General features: G+C 32.1%; 2 protein-coding genes across 2 annotated transcripts; one reads left to right on the forward strand and one right to left on the reverse strand.

Moving 5' to 3' along the window:
- Window positions 1-3,070: 3,070 nt before the first annotated feature.
- On the reverse strand, window positions 3,071-4,691 carry LOC109814073 (STOREKEEPER protein). The gene has a single exon (XM_020378412.3). The coding sequence runs from the start codon at window positions 4,577-4,579 to the stop codon at window positions 3,299-3,301; it is 1,281 nt and encodes a 426-aa protein (XP_020234001.1). The 5' UTR covers window positions 4,580-4,691; the 3' UTR covers window positions 3,071-3,298.
- Window positions 4,692-10,737: 6,046 nt separating this feature from the next.
- Window positions 10,738-17,383, forward strand: LOC109814059 (kinesin-like protein KIN-14C). Its single transcript, XM_020378392.3, has 17 exons — window positions 10,738-10,939; window positions 11,071-11,313; window positions 11,405-11,549; window positions 12,023-12,132; window positions 12,225-12,344; window positions 12,487-12,690; window positions 13,047-13,256; window positions 13,367-13,441; window positions 13,747-13,893; window positions 13,989-14,124; window positions 14,247-14,356; window positions 15,084-15,245; window positions 15,328-15,557; window positions 15,774-15,855; window positions 15,933-16,037; window positions 16,196-16,300; window positions 16,919-17,383. The coding sequence occupies exons 1-17, from the start codon at window positions 10,895-10,897 to the stop codon at window positions 17,096-17,098; spliced, it is 2,409 nt and encodes an 802-aa protein (XP_020233981.1). The 5' UTR covers window positions 10,738-10,894; the 3' UTR covers window positions 17,099-17,383.
- Window positions 17,384-19,249: the final 1,866 nt, after the last annotated feature.

Raw genomic sequence — 19,249 nt, forward strand, 5'->3', positions numbered from 1 at the left:
AAAATTCTAATAACGCGAAGAAAAAAAGAAAGATGAAAAATGTAAAAGAATCGGTAATAGACAAATTTAGGGATGGCAAATTCGATCTAGACCCTATAGGTACCCCCAAAAATGTCTTCATGCAAGCCTGCAAAAATATCCTCATGTTGGATTAGTAAAAATACCCACTTATATGAAAATGGATACGGGTATAGACCCACAAAATTTAGTAGATGTGGATGCAAGTACAAATATTATTCTACCCAACTCGTTCCACCCTGCAATTATATATATATAGAGAGAGAGAGTTAATCATTCATACATTGTCAGTGTAAATTTTTTTACACTAGCAACCAATCATATCTTTTAAATTATTTTATTTTATTTTTATTTGATTAAATAAGCAAATGACATGGCACTATTAAAATATATGATTGTCTGATTGGTTGCTAGTGTAAAAAAACTTTATACTGGCAGTATATAGGTGATTAACTCATATATATACACATTTTAAAATATACTAAAATATGAACATTTTGATTACCCTCAAATTGTTGTTCAATTTTAACAAAATTTGATATAAACATAAAAACTTAGTAAAAGTTACACTGGTGTTATTATAATTCTCCTCATATATATTAAATTTAAAATAATAGCAATATTATTATATTAATTATATATAATTAATATAATAATATTGTTATTATTTTGATTTAAGATACAAGTTGAAGTTGTTAAAGTACTTTTTTCTTAAGCTTTATAACTCGTCATCAATTAAAATTAATAATATCAAGAGATTATGTTATTTATTATTTGAAGAGTATCAAATTAAAGCAAAGGGAATAGTAAAAAGTTTAACTTCATAAACAAATTGTTAATAAGTCAAACTTGGATAATCTAAATATTAAAAAATTTATTATTGATTATGTTTCATTTGTGAATGATACAATTGAAACACAAACAAAATTTAAAATATAGTTTTACTTTAAAGAAAATTTTTTGCCTAAGAGTACTAATTTTGACATTCTTAAATGATGGAAAACAGATGAGATCAAGTATCCAATTTTGCAAAAAAAAATTGCTAAGGATGTTTTGGTAATCTCAATTGCAACCATGGTTTTAGAATCTACAATTAGTACAAAAGGTAGATTTTTAAATCATCATCATTTTAGACTCCATGAATTTATCTTGAAGACTATTATGTGTGCATAAAGTTAGTTGAAACACGAATAACAAGGTATTAAATAGTTAAATTTTGTTTTTTTTAATATTTTTAGTTTAAATTATTAATTTAAATTATCTAACTATTCATTTTCTTGTCATGTAATTTCTATTAGTATTAGTGAACTAAAATAATATAGGAAATTGAAAGACAAGCGATTACAAAAATATAGATAAGTTGATTCTGATGATGACACTACATATTTGGTTTTTTTTTATTAAATTTATAGTATATAATTTAATCTATAATATTAATCTAACTAATTTCTGTATAACTTTTTTCACAAATCTTAAAGAATATTGTTAACACATTGTCATGATGTTGTAAGTTTAATTACAACTTTTATTATGTTGAATATTGAATATTTTGTAATATTTACTTATATGAATTGTCATGATAGATTTTTCCAATGTGATAAATTAATATTATGTTTACTTGTGTAAAATATTAATTTTTATTAATTTATTTACTTTATACATAAGTAAAATACAAAACATGCATATGAATACATAGGTACCCAACAAACACGGAAATGGGAATTAAAATTACTACCCACACAAATATAGAACTAGATAAGGATATTTATTTTTTAAATGCTGGTATGAAAATGGATCCTATAGGGCCCTACCGTTGTCATCCCTATACAAATCACACATTACTCGGTCTATGGAGTGTAAGTTCAATAGTTTGATCCAATACCATAATCCTATGATATGCATCTATACAGTCAACTTAAAAAAAAAACTATGGTCTCAAACAGTTTTTGTTTTGCTAATTTTAAATAATGAATGCAGGAAAACGACAAAGAGAACATTTCATCAAAATGAGATATTCAAAAGAAATAAAAGCAGAATCATCACTCGTTCTCTGATGAATGTGAACTTGATAATGTGTCAATATCATAACTCGTGATTTGCAGGTGCTGTCAACTTAACAAGAGCTGCGTTCATAAACAGTTTTTGCTAATTCAAATTAAGACGAATACCCGACACGGTTACAGAGATAGAAAACTTGATCTAGAAATTATGAAAGGATCCTTATTTTCTAGCAGGTGGTACTGCCATGGAGCCATGCCTCTGAAATGCATGTGTTACAATAATGAGATCACGAGAAAATTAACACAGGAACCAAACTCCAGCAGCAACATCAGTTACCAAGAAATCATACATGCAATGACAGCAAGAAACAACCCCATTTCTGCTTCACTCATTAAGGAAACAAGTTGATGTATATTCCTTACTAGTTACTACCGATTTTTTAATGCATAGAAGGAGCAATTTAAGAAGGTAATGTAGTTTGAAGACGATTCTCCAGCATCAGTAGCCATTAGGAATGATAAATTTGAAGTTAGAACAGGTTTTCTGGGTTGATAGCTTTTGAATTAAAGATTGTGATTATTTGCGGTAGAATTGTACACGAACCACTAAAAATGTAATAAAAAAATATGCTCAGATGCTATAACAAGATTCTCACATTGATCAAAGCATTCTCACATGAGGATTTTCCTTGACCATCAAATGTAATTTATAACAGGTCAGACTTCCTTGATCAGGAAAATTGACTATCATACCAGTGATCACACCAATTCTCATATCACAGTTTCATCATTTGATTGTAACCACAAAAGATTACCAAAATATGAGTCCGTCAAAGTTAAAACTACAAAACTCCTTGATGTAAAATGAGTCCATGATCATCATAATGGTTGAAAGAAAATAAATAAAAACACATCATTTAACAACTAATAATATAGCCCAAGAGAAGACATCACAGCTGCCCCAGACATATTTACATGCATAAACAAAAGTGTAAGCTTCCAAGTTTTGGCAACATTGATGCGTGACCAACAGAAAAAAATAGATAATATCATAGTCACAAATAAGATATCTTAAATAAGAGAACCATTTGTCATAATTTCAAAGTACCTTGTAAAGCAGAACAATTTCATAATGGCAATATCTAAACAACAATGCAACTAATAAAGCGACTAGACCATACCATAGCCACAAAATTACAATGCATAATAATAGATCCACAAAACATATGGCGCGGAGGAACAAAAAGGCCACCAAATGACAGCTACCACACTTGAGAACCCTAATTGTTAGATGACTCAAGCGCCTCAACTATCAACCTAGTGTGCTCCGCAATGAGTAGTTGACGATCCACAAAGAGTTTCATCTCAGCAAGTCGAAATTTCCTCCACTTCTCTTCCAACTCTGCCCTCTTCGATTCTCCAATCAGCTCCAATCCCATCTTCACTGCATCCTCATTCAGCAAAACACCCCTTTTCTGGTTACACAACTCACGCCAAAGCGAACTAGAGCAACCACCATGGAGCTTCTGGTCAGCCTCCACCTTTTCAACCTCCTTCAACACCGAGGACACTTTCTCCTGCTCCTGAGGTTCAGGTTTCGCTTCAGGCTTGGGTTTCCTGGCAGAAGCCACGTTCCTGCTACTGGATTCCTTCTTCTTCGGACTCTTGGCAACACTCCCATTGGACTTGGGCTTTTCCACGGGCCCATTGGCAATGGCAACGGCACCCAAACCCTGTTCACTTCCCCAAACCTTTTTCGACAACTCAAACGCTTTCTGGTCGTGGGGTTTGGAAAAGGTGGGAGCTTCCCCATTCTTCCCTTTCCCAGCAGTGGTTTCAAACTTCTTCTTCAACCTTCTGACCTTCTCCTTCAGCTGGTTGCTGGTGACCTCCACGTGCAGCAGCTTCTTCATGAAGTCGTGGAAAGCACTGGCATTGGTGAACTTGAGAGGGTCCTGCCCTGTTTTCGAAGTGAAATCAACCATGCCTTTCAGAATCGCGAGTTCGTCCTCCTCGCTCCAAAGCCGAGACTTTTTGGCCTGATCGCCGGACTTCTTCCCGTCCTCCTCCATCTCATCGTCGGAGGCGGCGGCGGTGGCGGTGGCGGCGGTGGAAGAAGAAGAATTGGCGGGTTTCTTCTTGGGGCGTTTGGGGTCAGCGATGTTGTTGTTATCGACAGTGCGCTTGAGTCCGATGGTTTTGGAGGGCGCCGCGGAGGGCTGGGGCTTGGGCTTTTGGGGCTGGTCCATGGGCCTGGAGGCGAGGGGCTTTACCTTGGCAGGAGTGGGGTCGGGTTCGGATTCAGTCTCGGATCCGGAGTCGGTATCAGTTTCGGAGGATGAGGGTTGGTATTGGGGGTTTGTGGGAGGAGGGGGTGGGAGGTCGTCATCCTCTTCATCTTCTTGGGAGGAAGCTTCTTCTTCTTCCTCTTCTGCGGACGGAACTTCATCCTCTTGGCGCTGTTGAGAGGATGGCTGTTGGTCTTCTTCGCCGGAGGAGGAAGAGGATGCGGTGGGAGGGTCCTCCAGATGGGAAGGGCGCAGCTTCTGCTTCGGAGCCATGCAGATTTCGGATTAGGGTTTTGGGAACAGAGTGAGACTGCTCTGCCTCTGCGCATCACTCACTTGGGAATATATAACAAAAAGAGGCCTTAGGCCTTAGGACTTAGGAGACCAACCGATCATCTCACTAATCAAATTTCGCCAAATTAGGCTTCCAGCTTCCAATTTCATTAATATTGTGTTATAATAAATTATCAAAAACATTTTTTTTTTATTTTTTATATTACATTAATTATAATACTTTTTTTTCCATGAACTAAAATATTAATTAAAAACATAGAATTGTGAAAACCTCTTGAAATCCAAAATAAATTAACCTCCCCTCATTTTAGCCGATCATGAAATGTTTAGCACATCAAAGACAAAGAATCAAAGATTAGGGAGCATCTAAATAGGTGGTTTTACCATGAAGGCATGAACTAATTTTAACTAGCATTGAATTTATTTTATTCCTAGACTTATATGGTATACCCTTTGTACTGAATTCTTTTTCCTTCTTTCTGCATTGCCATTGCAAACCCACTGACCCCTCCACCACACCTTGAAGTCCCTCCTTCTTTCATTGATTAGTTTGTCGTCGACTAGTACATAGCGTAGAGGAAGTTGAGTTGGGGTTTGAATGTTTCCGATCCATATTTTTACTATTTTCTTTGGGGATGTACGTTTCACGGAATGATAATATAGTTTTGGAAAAATGGTTCCCAAAAATAATATAATCAGGAACATTATTTCTCAAAATATTTAAAAATAAGTTTAGTTAAATTTAAACATTTATAAAAAAATATTTTAAATTTTAAAATAATTAAATTAAAGAAAAGTTAGAATAGAAATTATAATTAAATTAGATAATAACTTTTATTTTCATAAAAATATAACTTTTACACTCTTTCACAATGGAAATCAAATAGCTTAAAACATGAGATAATTACTTTCTCAAGAATAAACAATACCTAGAAATAAGATTTAAAAACTTGTAACAAACATGAGAATTATATATTCTCAAACTCACATTCCAAGAATACTATTTTAATCCACGAAACAATCACTCCCATTATAAAACCTTTATTTAGGTGTTGTTTGTCATTTTAAGTTCCATTTATAAAACTTTTATTTAGGTGTTGTTTGTCATTTTAAGTTCCCCATTTTTATATTGGATTCCAGTTTCAAAAAGTTTGTCATATTGGTTAAACTTTATGGAGTTTAAATATCGTAGAGGTTCTTAAATTTGGCTTTCTTTTTCTTCATCACACCTTTATTTTGTTTTTTTTAATTTGATATTATAATTAATGTGACTTCTTGATGTTGATTGCCAATAATCCCTTCTTTTGTACATAAAATGAAATCTTCACACTCTTTTGCGCTACCACAAAACATGAACATGATATTTTTACCGTAAAAGGTTAAAGATATTTTGAAAGAATTTGGTGGTCTATTTCCTCAAGAAGGACCTAAAGGCTTTCTACCTTTAGAAGGGATAAAACATCAAATAGATTTAGTCCTAAGGGCAAGCTTGCCCACTAGGTTAATCTAAAGGACTAATCTCCAATAAGCAAAAGAGATAGAATCGCAAGTTCATTAGTTATTGTAGAAGAGTTAGATTCAAAAGAGTTTAAGTTATTGTGTTGTACATGTGTCATTGACACCTAAAAAGGATGGCAAATGGAGAATGTGTTGTGATTGGAAGGCTATCAATAGTATTACTTTTAAATATAGGCATCAAATCGTTAGGTTAGATGATATGCTTGATAAGTTACATGGTGCAACAATATTATCCAAGTTTGATCTTAAAAGTTGTTATCATCTAATAAGGATTAAAGAAAAAGATGAATAAAAAACCGTCAAGATCAAGTTTAGGTAAGTGATTAGTCATGTCCTTTGGTCTTACTAATGTACCGAGCACCTTTATGCACCTTATGAATTATGTTCTTAGTGGTTGTATAGGTAGATTTTTAATAGTTTATTTTGATGATATCTTAGTGTATATAATGGGAGCATAAGTAATCATCTATGACACTTAAGGCAAGTCTTTTCCATTCTTAAGGATAATACACTTTTTGAAAACATAGAAAAATATATTTTTTGTGTAGATATTATGGTTTTTCTAGGATTTGTTGTGGGAGCCAATGGGGTTCATGTGAAGCCCGAAAAAATAAAGGTCATCTAATAGTGTCCCACTCCAAAAAGTGTGGGAGATATTAAGAGTTTTCATGATCTAACAAGCTTTTATAAGAAATTTGTGTAAAACTTCTCCAGACTAGCTTCACCTCTCAATGAGTTGGTGAAGAAGAATGTTCCTTTTGTTTGGGGTGAAAAACAAAAAAAAAAATTCAAGCTTTAAAGGATAAACTTTCTAATGCTCCTATTCTAAACCTAACTTTTCTAAAACTTCTAAACTAGAATGTGATGCATCGTGAGTAGGTTTAGGAGTTGTGTTGTTGTATAGGGTGGACACTCTATTACATACTTTAGTGAAAAATTTAATGTTACCTCCCTCGACTACCCCAATTGTGATAAAAAGTTATATACCTTAATCTGAGCCCTCCAAACTTGAGAGCATTATCTCATTACTAAAAAATTTGTCATTCATAGTGATCATGAATCTTAAGTATTTGATAAGGAAAGGAAAGCTTTACAAAATATATGCTAAATATGTGAAATTTCTTAAACAATTCCCTTGTGTTATCAAATATAAGAAAGGTAAAACTAATGTAGTTGCAGATGTCTTGTCTAGAAAGCACACATTACTTTCAATCCTAAATTCTAAACCCTAAACCTTAAGGTTTTGGGGTGAAAAACAAGAAGAAAAAAAAGTGGTTGACTTAAAGGATGAACTTTCTAATATACATGCTATAACTCTACGTGACATCTCTAAAACCTTTGAACTATAATGTTATACATCAAGAGTAAGTGTGAGAGTTGTGTTGTTGTCGGGTGGACATCCTATTGCATACTTTAATGGGAAGCTTCATTGTGCTTTCCTCATCTACATAAATAGTTATATGCCTTAATATGAGCCCTCAAAACTTGGGAGCATTCCCATTACTAAAGAGATTGTCATTCATAGTGATTATGAATCTCTTAGGTATTTGTGAGGATAAGGAAAACTTAACAAAAGACATGCTAAATGGGTGGAATTTCTTAAAGAAATCCCCTGTGTTATCAAATTGAAGAAGGGTAAAGCTAATATGGCTGTAGATGCCTTATCTAGAAGACACACATTGTTTTCAATCCTTGGAGCTCAAATTTTAGGATTTGATAACATAAAGGAATTGTATAAGTAAGACCCATATTTTAAAATAAATTTTGAAGCATGTGGCCATAAAGCTAAGAATGAGTTCTATCTTTTAGAGAGGCATTTGTTTAAAAAGGAAAATTGGGTATACCCTAATGATCCATTCAAAAGCTTTTAACAAAAGAGAGTCATGAAGGTGAACTTATGGGGTATTTTGGAGTTAATAAGACCTTAACCAGTTTGAAAGAAAGATTCTTTTGGCTTTATGTGAGAAAATATCTCCAAAGCTTTTGTTCTATGTGTATATATAGCTTACTTACAAGAAAAATCTAAAATAATGTCTCATAGACTATACACACCTTTACCTATTTCAATTCCCTTTGAATAGACATTAGCATGGACTTTGTCCTAAATCTCCTTAAAACACAAAAGGGAATGAACTCCATCTTTGTGATAGTGGATATTTTTAGTAAAATGGTCCAAAACTAAGAACTATAGTTTATGATAAATATACCAAGTTCCTTAGCCATTTTTTAAGGTTTCTTTAGGGAAGACTAAGAACTAATTTTTTTTTCTTCTATTATCTATCATCCACAAATTGATGGACAAACAAAAGTAGTAAATATGTATTTATCCACTATGTTGAGGGTAATTCTAAAAGGCAATCGAAAGTCTTAAGATGAATATTTACCTCACATTGAATTTGTATACAATAAAGTGGTTCATAAAACTACTAAATGATATCCTTCAAAGATTGCATATAGTTTCCTCCCACACCTATTGATTTGATACCTCTCATTGATAAATCCTCTACACCAAAAGATGTTAATTTTAAAGGAGAGTTGAGTCCTTTATATACATGAAAACACAATGCTAATGACTAACTTTTGATTCCAACTTTTAAAATTCAAATACTAAACACTAACGATAGTGTCAATGTCATGTAAATACTAGAAAAATTATTATAATTTCCACATAATTAACTTATCATTTGTTGATTGAAAAATTCTATAGGCACTTTTAGTAGAAAAAAATAAAAATAAATAAATAATCTTCTCTAACTTTAAAAATTAGTTTATGCAATAACTAGAGAATTTTTCGCATATTAATTTCTCAAAAAAAAAAACATATTTTTAGCTACATATAAGTTAATTCTAATTTATAAAGAAGGTACTTCATTTTTCTTTTTAGTTTTTTTCTATAAGTATTTTTTTAGAGAAATATATATAAACAAACCCTAAAAGTAACAATGGTTCACGAGTTACGCAAAAATAGCCAAAAGAAATTATTGAATTAATAAAAAAATTATTTAAACAACATCAAACATTTAATTTCAAACAAATATGTCAAATAGTCTTAATGCGTCTTTGTTTCAACGTTGTTGATTTGCATCATAGTGCATTTCCCCATCAAAAACAAGAAAAAGATGTATAAACATGTATGAATTGCTTATGTTGACTCATGTCTAGGATCTAACACGTTACCAAACACACTGCTACACAAATAAAGGTCGATACAACTTTAATTAAGCATGCACGTATACATATAAAAACAATATTTCATTATAATACGAATATATGTTGATTTTTCTGACATAGACCACATGTATCCCCTCTACATATAATTCCATTTGAATAGAGTAAAATCATTATTGGCCATCCATTCTACTACTTTTGATGAGTGGTGTTTATAAGAGTGAATTGTGTAGATTTTTAATTGAAGGGTAATTATTATATTCGAAATACTATTAATAAAGGCATAACTGTTTAGGAGAAGTAGAAAAAAAAACTATTAATAAAATAGGTATTTCTTTCCTATAATATTATAATATATATATATATATGTATATAATATGAAAAATATCTATAATATATATATATATATATATATATATATATTGTTAATTTTTATTTAGTAAGAATAATTATATGTATAATTTTAATTCCCAATAAAGTTATATATGTATATATATCTTTATTCTAATATTAAATAATTATTAATTTTGTAATTTATTATTAAAAATTATTGTTACATAATTAAAAACTGTTAGAATCTTTAATAGAATAGATTAAAAGTCTAAAATTATACGATTATAATTAAAAAAATATAAAAATATAAGAAATAAAATCATCCAAATACTATATGGGATTAACAACACATTTTTTAACAAGATTTAAAATGCATTTAATTTTTTTAAAACTTTTTTTATCTATTACAATGACAACATCAAATTTTAAAAGTATGATCTAAATATATTATTCCAATCCTTCATAACTAGACCAATTTAGTGCTTCAATTATTTTAAAATCTTAAACAAATTATTATAAAACAAGAAAATTATTTTTCTACTAGGGTTTCAATGTGAAACAAGACCTTAAAAAAGGTAAAACATGACATTACATTCAAAATATTAATTATTAACTTTGTCCTTGATTATAAGACACTATCAACTAAATTATACGATCTTTTAAAAAATTAATTAAGTTAAAAAATCAAAATTTTTAATAATTTAAATCATTTTTTTAAAATTAACCTTTTCTTTCTTATTTAATCATTTTTTTATCTAACTAATTAATATTTGAAAGAAAAAAATATCTATATGTCTATTTATTTTATCTAATCTTTATAAGAAAGAGAAAAATTTTATCTAATTAATTTCAGATATTACTTATCTTTTCTCCAAAACATTATTTATTAAATAAAAATATCTTAAAGAAAATATAATTTTAACCCTAAACACGAGTAACAAATAACTCAAATGCAAAATCCAACTCAAACTAGAAATATTATTTGCCTATTTGGTGCCTATAAAGAAATTAATAAAAAAAATATAATTAATATTATGGAGCTTACAAAAAGTGAAAAGTCTTATACAAGAATGAAAACTAGTAATTAAAAAAGCATATATGGCCCTAGTTCCGAACCGGATTTGAAATGGGTTCAATTCAATTGAGAATAAGGTGAAAAAGAGATCGAGGAGCGCGTTTCGGTCGAACCGCCAATTCAAATTCAAATTTCACGACGCTCTTCCCTTCACGTAAACGTAAACCCTAATCGGAGTCATCCCTTCTCCGAAGCCTCCCATGGCTTCCCGCAATCAGAACAGGCCTCCTCGCAGTCCCTCCAGTGTAAGCCCCTTTCCGTTTTTTCCTTTTTCATTTTTTCATGTAACCTAACGGTAGAAGAAACACACAAAGCCACACTGAGGCTTTAATTCGACGAGACTAGCACACGATTGAAGGCGTTTGTTTCATTTCAGAAAAAGGGTGGCGCCGACGATGTTTTCTCAGACAAGCGTCGAAGGATTGGCGGCACAGAGAGGATGGAGCGACAGGGCAGAGGCAGAGCACCCCTCGGCGCTCTCGTCGCCAAGACAGATGCTAACAATGATGGTGGCAGCGCCGACGGCGCCGCCGAGTGCAGCGCTGTTGAGTTCACCAAAGAGGAAGCAGAGGCGCTGCTCAATTGGAAGCCCAAGAAGGGTAACCCCTTTGATCACAAGGTTTGTGCTTAGTTGCCACTGATTCTTAATTCAATTATTGACTTTGGTTGCCCGTGAAGCTTATTTAGGTGTTTTGAATTTTATTTGGCAGAAAAAACTGGAGCAGATAGCAGATCACAATAAACGGCTTAGACTGTGTGTTCGATGGTACATGGGAGTCGAAGAAGGCTACATCCAAGAGAAAGAGAAGCTTCAGACCGACCTAGAATCTGCTGTGAACAAGTGCACTGATACTGGTCAGTCTTTTCTCTCCTATTTGGAGTGATTTATTTGTGTTTTGAGCACTTAGCGATGTCACGAGCTGTAATGTGACTATTACATCACAGTTGCTTCAAAGTTGGACTTTTGTTGCACATAGTGTTGATTGGGCTGCAGATCTAGCTACTAGGCATTGTTGTACACTCAGTTGTAGTTAGATTACTCGTAAATAGGGTTGTCTTCACTTCACTGTGTTTAGTGCTTTTATTGATTTTATTTTACAGAAGATTCCTTCAACATGACCGAATGGAAAGAATGTTTCTTCACATTCATTTCTTCTCCTAGAGCAAGATTTTTTTTTTTTACAAAATTTAAAATTAGTAAATGTTTTACTGTTTTTCATTGTGTCATCAAAACTCCAGAGTACTTTATAGTCTTGGGATGTAATTTTTTAAAAATTCGTGTCAAAGTAACTGTTGTTTAATATATTTACGCATTTGTGTTTTATCAGAGAATGCGATGAAGATTAAGATTGCAGAGTCGGATGAGACTATATCTAATTTGAGGGTGAATATTTCCTCTTTAGAAGAGAGAGTTGCAAAGGAAGAGTCGGATAAATTGGTAAGGTTGTTTGCTGCAATATTGTGTTTCGGTATCTTAAGTGTTTGTTTTCTTTTGCCTGATGATCTCAGTTCTCATGATTTGACAACTAGGAAGCTATTGCTTCTTATAGAAAAGAAAAGGAAGCCAGAAGTGCAGCTGAGCAGATGCAAGCTTCTATTTCAACCGAGCTTCAGAAAGTTCGGGAAGAGAAATCAGCTGCTGAGCAGAAGGTATGCACTGTTATAATCTGTCAGTTTACAGTTATCTGTTAAATATTGAAATCCACAACCTTGGATACCAACTTTGCAAAATCTATATTATGTTTATTGGATACCAATTTTTGTTTCCCCTTTTGAATCTGTTGTTTTTCAGGCCATTTCAAATGAGGACTTGTACAAGCGATCACAAGAGTATAACTTGAGTCTGCAACAGTACAACAGTCGCCTTCAGTCAGATCTTGACACAACTAATAAGGAACGTAAACAACTGGAGATGGAGAAAGCAACCATTGTTGAGAACCTTAGCAATGTGAGGGTCCACAACAAGGCATTGCAGGATCAGTTGACATCTGTTAAAGTAAGTTGTTTCGTCTGATCTATGATTTTAATGCTTGAGAAATTCTCTCACAATTTCAATATCGTATAATATTTTCAATAAAATGATTTAGCTTGGCATTATGGTCTAGCTTTGTAGTTCTTCTATTGAGTGTTGCGCTGGTAACATCCTTCATGTGCGCGCTTTAGATTTCAACTTGTATTAAATATTTTTAGTTGACATGGCATAAGTAAACTTTTCATGGAGAGTAGTGAAGTGCAAATAATTTGGATTTGTATTTTGCTAATATTACTATTGACTCCATATTGTCAATGCGAGTATCTTAATAGTCCTTTTTGTGTTGATTGGTTCTGTTGTTTTTGCCTTTTTTCTCCCAGGCTTCACAAGATGAGTCTGCAAAGCAGAAAGAATTGTTAGGAAATGAAAACATATGCCTTCGGGAAGAATTAAAACAAATTAAAGGTGATCGAGATCGCCAACAGGTACAGGTACTAGCTCTGACTGGAGAAGTAGAAAAATACAAAGAACATACAGGGAAAACTTGTGCACAGTTGGATACCTTGAAAATTAGAACAAATGCTCTCGAGGTTTGTTGTATTGTTTTGTCCCTTCTTTTTGGTTATTTTGATCCTTTTAGTTATTAGTAATACGCTTGTGTGTTCATTAGATTTATAAAAGATACTGGCTTTCTTTACAGGAGACATGTTCTTCTCAAAGGGACCAAATAAATATGCTGCAACAGCAGTTGATTACTGAAAGAGAGAAGTTGAAGGTGAGTAAGCTACGGGTGTGCTTTTCTTTTTTCTATTTAATCATTTTCCTTGTACCACGGTACGAGGCTCTGGTTGTTTGTAATTGAATTTTGTAGTAAGATGCTTCATTAAAATTTAACGGGGAATCAATAAAGGATTGAATATTAAAATGGTCTTTGTTGATTTTGGCTAGAAGTTATAACTAGTTAGTGCATATTTGTTGATTCTTGCTACCAGTAACATTAGTTGGTTTTGGCTAGTAGTAGTTTCTAGTTTGTGCATATTTTGCTAACTAAAACTAAATCTATTATTTTCATCTTGTTAGACGGCTAATTTGTCTGCTTCAGAAATAAGAACCGTGTTTGAAGATCAGAAAAGAATTATACGTGAACTACAGGAACGAATTGCAGAGAAAGAATTCCAAGTAATCGAAGGAGAAAAGTTAAGGAAAAAATTGCATAACACTATTCTGGTAATATTTTTTTTCATTTGCCTAAAATCTTACCTAAATCATTTTCCACTTACGAGTTGTTTTGCATGGTACCGATGATAATTATTTCTGTGTAGGAGCTAAAAGGAAATATTCGTGTGTTCTGTCGTGTCCGACCAATGCTTTCGGATGAAAGTTCTGGAACAGACATGGTTGTTTCTTATCCCACGTCAACAGAAGCTCTTGGCCGGGGCATTGATTTGATACAGAGCGGTATGTGCGCTAGCTTCTCTCTCCCCCCCCCCCCCCCCCCGCGCCTTTTCTGGTGTTACTATAGTTTCCCGTAGTTTTGTACTTACGTATATGTAATAATTTCATCCTTTAATGATAAACAGGGCAGACGTATCCTTTTACATTTGACAAGGTATTTAATCATGAGGCTTCTCAGCAAGATGTTTTCATTGAGATATCACAGTTGGTGCAAAGTGCTCTTGATGGGTACAAGGTGATTATTTGTTTCCTCCTTTTGGTTCATTACTCTAGAAACATAATACTTAAAAAATAGGTAAAAAAATTAAACATGGCAATTTTTTGACATAAATACTTGCTTTTTGGCTACGAGGACTTTGTTTTAACTCAAAATTTCGTGGGGTGCACTTGTACTTAATAACTAAACCAAAATTGCATAAACTATTTGGTTTATTTTCAGTATTTTTTGTTTTTGGTCTTTTACCTTGTGCAATATGTTTGATTCTTGGTTTTGCAATTTACTGTGGGAATTGATATTTGATTGCTTTGGCTGCTGTTATCATTCATCTGTGGTCTGCTGGCCTTTACTATAGTTTCCTGGCAGCCCTGATTTTTTTTTTATAAAATACACAACTATTTATCCTTGAAGTTAAGCTTATATTTTTGTTTATTTTTCTCCCTATTTAATATATGAACTGTGGGATATAATATCTCGGCCTCTATTTTGTTGAGGGTTTCTTGGTGTTTCGGTGGCTTGTGATTTGTTTCTTGAAAAAAATTATATATATATATATATATTTATATATATATATTCTTTAAATGCGTCTGAGTAATAGAATATTATATGCCACAATAGACAATTTCAACTGGGCCTTTTCTTTTGCTTTATATTTATGTTCTTTTTATTTTTATTTTGGTTGTTTTGAGTGCTACTAGATAAACAATGCGTGACCTGACATAGGGCTTATGGTTTGTTATGGCAGGTCTGTATCTTTGCTTATGGACAGACAGGTTCAGGGAAAACCTATACAATGATGGGTAGGCCTGACGCCCCCGAGCTGAAGGGGTTGATACCACGATCTCTTGAACAGATATTCCAGATTAGTCAGTCCCTGAAAGATCAGGGGTGGAAGTACAAAATGCAGGTTAATATACTTAATTTTCAAAGAGATTGCATATATTAAATAGATAAGGGAAACGATGACAAATTTTGTAAAATATTTGTAGGCTTCAATATTGGAAATATATAATGACAGCATCAGGGATTTGTTGTCATCAAATCGGTCAAGTGGTATTGACTCAGCACGAACAGAAAATGGCGTTCCTGCTTCTGGAAAGCAGCCGTACACTATTAAACTCGATGTCAATGGAAACCCATATGTTCCTGACCTCACTATCGTGGATGTTTGTAGTGCAAATGAGATTTCATCCCTTCTGCAACGGGCAGCACAGAGCAGGTGAAGTCATACTCGAAACCTGCAAATGCTTTTAGTTTTTATGTTGCGATGTGAAGATGTTTAATGAGCTTTTAGGACGAGCGTGCACAAAAGGGAAAGAACTAGTGCTCTTCCTTCCTTATTAATTTCAGAATAAATTGCATTATATTTGATTCCATTAGAAAATGTGACTTTCAATATATAAGATACAATGTCTTTACTTTTCTCTCGTTTCAGGTCTGTAGGAAGTACCCAGATGAATGAACACTCATCACGGAGTCACTTTGTGTTTACTTTGCGTATATGTGGGATTAATGAGGTAGTAGCTTTTTGATACGTTGGTACATCTACTGTTTTGTTTTACAGTTTCCTCATGTACTTTTCTCTCGTTCGTAGAGAACTGAACAAGAAGTGCAAGGTGTGTTAAACCTGATTGATCTTGCTGGAAGTGAAAGACTGTCGAGAAGTGGGGCAACCGGGGACCGGTTGAAGGAAGCTCAGGTACTGTATTGATTCATTTTAACTGAGCTTTATGTCAGTTAACTTTAATTTAACTAGTAAACAACTAACCATTTTTTCCTATTTTAACTGAGCTTTATGTCAGTTAACTTTAATTTAACTAGTAAACAACTAACCATTTTTTCCTATGTATCTGACAGTATATCAACAAAAGTCTCTCCTGTTTGAGTGATGTAATATTTGCTTTGGCTAAGAAAGAGGAGCATGTACCTTTCAGGAATTCAAAATTGACACACCTTCTACAGGTAAGCTAAGAAAATATGCATTCCTCATAAGTGTTTTCATTTGTTTTATTTTGTTAATTATTAGTAAGTTAGATAATGTATCTATTGAAACCTAAGATCCAGATTTCATTTCTGTGTTGGATGATGACTTAAGGTTTGTCTCGCTATTAAAATGAAAATCGTGGAAAAACTATAGTAGTCTGATACTACTCACACATGGATACTAATTGGCAATCTTTATAACAAACTGAATGAAGTAATGTCACTTTGTAAGAATGACAGCCTGAGTATGCATGGTTCCAGTGAATTGATTTCTATCAATAATTAGAATCAGCAGTCATTATTAAAGAGGATGCAAATAGTTGTTGGCTCTAGTATTTTTGACATGTTGAACTTAACAACGCCCTGCAAAATTGCGGACGAAATACTCCACGTGATGGTTAAAAATCTCATTTAAGAATCGTTTGGTCCACCGGCGATACAACTAGTTTTAAGATATTCGATACAGAATAATAGGATACTATATTTTCAATTTCAGAGAATGAAGGAGATCGGGTTTTAAGGATGATTGTATATTACTATTTTTGGTTCCATTTGCATTTATATGATTATACTTTGCTTATGTTGTATTCATGGCAGCCATGTCTTGGTGGAGATTCGAAAACTTTGATGTTTGTGAACATATCACCTGACCCATCTTCAACTGGAGAGTCACTTTGCTCTCTTCGTTTTGCCGCTAGGGTCAATGCTTGCGAGATTGGTATTCCGCGGCGTCAGACATCCACGCGATCCATTGATTCTCGTTTAATCTGCGGCTAAAAGAAAAGAGAGGCCACACTCATAATTCATAACCAAAATAATTGTTATTTGTTATGTTTTGATTGGGATAAAAGAAGGGTTTTTCTTTGATCAATGTAACTGTTAACTTGTAGAGAATTTAGCTTGTATAAATTGATTTTAGAGGCTTGCCTTTAGCCTCGGTGGTGTAACTGATGATTTGTATTTAGCTGTAACATGATAATATTCAATTTATGTGAGCAGCTTGTTAATTGTAACTTGTAAAACTCAACTATTTGATATGATTGAACTTGCAAGTTCATGAGATGTCACATTCTTAACAATTTATCATGCATGGTTTCGTGGTTAATCTATTAAGCCGTGTTTACAATTTTCTTTGCCATTAAAAGAATAATTTTAAGGTCCAAATTTATTATCATGTTATACATGTTGGATAGACAAAAACTTTGGAAAAGAGTAAAATACCATGCACTTCTATCGGGTAGGAGTATATGAAGACTTAAATATATAAATAGTAACATATTACCTTTTAATTTTGACGAATAAAAGTACTAATGCTCTAAAATTATATAAATAAGTAATAGTTAATTATTATAGGAGTGAAATTTCCCTTATCTTTTCCAAAACAGTAATAAAACAGTATTGATAATAAAATAGATCATTTTTTCCATTTGACACGGGAAAACAATAATGCTCAGGAGCTGTTTCAGATAAATACAGCGAAGAGAATGTGTTGTACCTTGTATAAGTTTCATATTAATGACGAGAGATACAAAAAAAGATAAAGAAAAGTATAATAAAATAATAGAATTGAGAGATAGAATGATAGATAGAAGACAAAAATGCTGTATCAATCATATGATTCCTTACATGATTAAGCATAAAAAAAAAAAATCAAATATCTTTTTAGAAAAACCACCCTTCCAAAAAAAATAAAAATAAAACATAAGATCCTTTATTAGATGTAATTATTTATCAACAAATTATTTATTTGAGAGTTATACTTATTTTCTTTGATCAGTGTTACGTTAGAATCTTACGAATAAAAAAAATATAGTTAAGAATAAAGTTTTTTTTTCTATGATAATATTGATAAAAAATATTTATTAATTTTATTAAAAATTATTTTCTCTCAAAACTTTGACTATATTAAAACTTTACTATTAGTAACTAGTTAGATTTTTTTTATAGAAATTAGTTATCATTAAATTCAATAAATATTTCACATTAATAATATAATTAAAAAATAATTATTTTAATTAATTCTTATTTAATTTTTTAATTAAAATTATATATGTAATTATTGTGCATAAAAAAAGTTTTTCTCATTAAAAGAACTAGTTCTATCAATTTGTTATCTTTCTTGCTAAAATAAAATGTTTTTTACGGGAGATATCTGTACTAAAAATATATGATCCTTGACAAGTGCTATGACTTCCCAATTATTTATGCCGACTTATCTTTCAAACTTTAAAATAACAATAATATATTTTTGTTTTTTTTACGTTGAATCAATCAAAATTCAAAAGACATACAACTTTCAACGTCGGAAGGATTTTTTGGATTATAACTTTCAGAAGATTAAGCATTTTCTATGATTTTTTTATTTAATTTTCTCTCACTTAAAAAAAAAATGAGGAAACGAATAAGTTTTCTTGTTAATATAACGTTTATGAGAGAAGCTTCTGGACTCAGTGGGCGCCCATAGAAGCCGAAGCTGAGGACCACATAGTTTGATGAATGGCCGTCAATGACTTATTTATTGAATCAATTCTTTACTTCATACAGATTCCCCCAAATCTTTTTCTTTTATCTCTTTGATTGCTTTTCTTTTTATCTTTTATTATGGTATTGGTAGGAGACCTACTCCCTCATAATTTTTTTTAAAATTTTAATTGTATTAAAATTATTTATTATTAATTTTTTTTATCAAACTCAATATTCGAATTTAAGAAATTGACTACTAATCACATTTTTTCATTTTCATTTTTTATATTTTTTACATGTTTTTCATTATCTACTTTTATGCTCTCCTTCCCTAAAAATTCAGATGTTTATTGTAGTAAAAAAAAAAAATTACATCGAGATGAGTATAATATAAAGCTTTTTATTTTTTTATTTTAAATTTATTAATAGATCTGATTAACCCATTTTAAATTTTGAGATTAACAT

The sequence above is a fragment of the Cajanus cajan genome, chromosome 1, assembly GCF_000230855.2.
Source record: "Cajanus cajan strain Asha chromosome 1, NIPB_CcT2T_4, whole genome shotgun sequence".
NCBI classification, from domain to species: domain Eukaryota; kingdom Viridiplantae; phylum Streptophyta; class Magnoliopsida; order Fabales; family Fabaceae; genus Cajanus; species Cajanus cajan.

Excerpts from the sequence above, each read along its gene's own strand:
- LOC109814073 (XM_020378412.3), bottom strand. The coding sequence starts at position 4,579 with ATGGCTCCGAAGCAGAAGCTGCGCCCTTCCCATCTGGAGGACCCTCCC.
- LOC109814059 (XM_020378392.3), top strand. The coding sequence starts at position 10,895 with ATGGCTTCCCGCAATCAGAACAGGCCTCCTCGCAGTCCCTCCAGT. Across the intron at positions 13,257-13,366 it reads TTAGAACAAATGCTCTCGAG|GAGACATGTTCTTCTCAAAG; the intron begins GTTTGTTGTATT and ends CTTTCTTTACAG. Across the intron at positions 16,301-16,918 it reads AATTGACACACCTTCTACAG|CCATGTCTTGGTGGAGATTC; the intron begins GTAAGCTAAGAA and ends TATTCATGGCAG.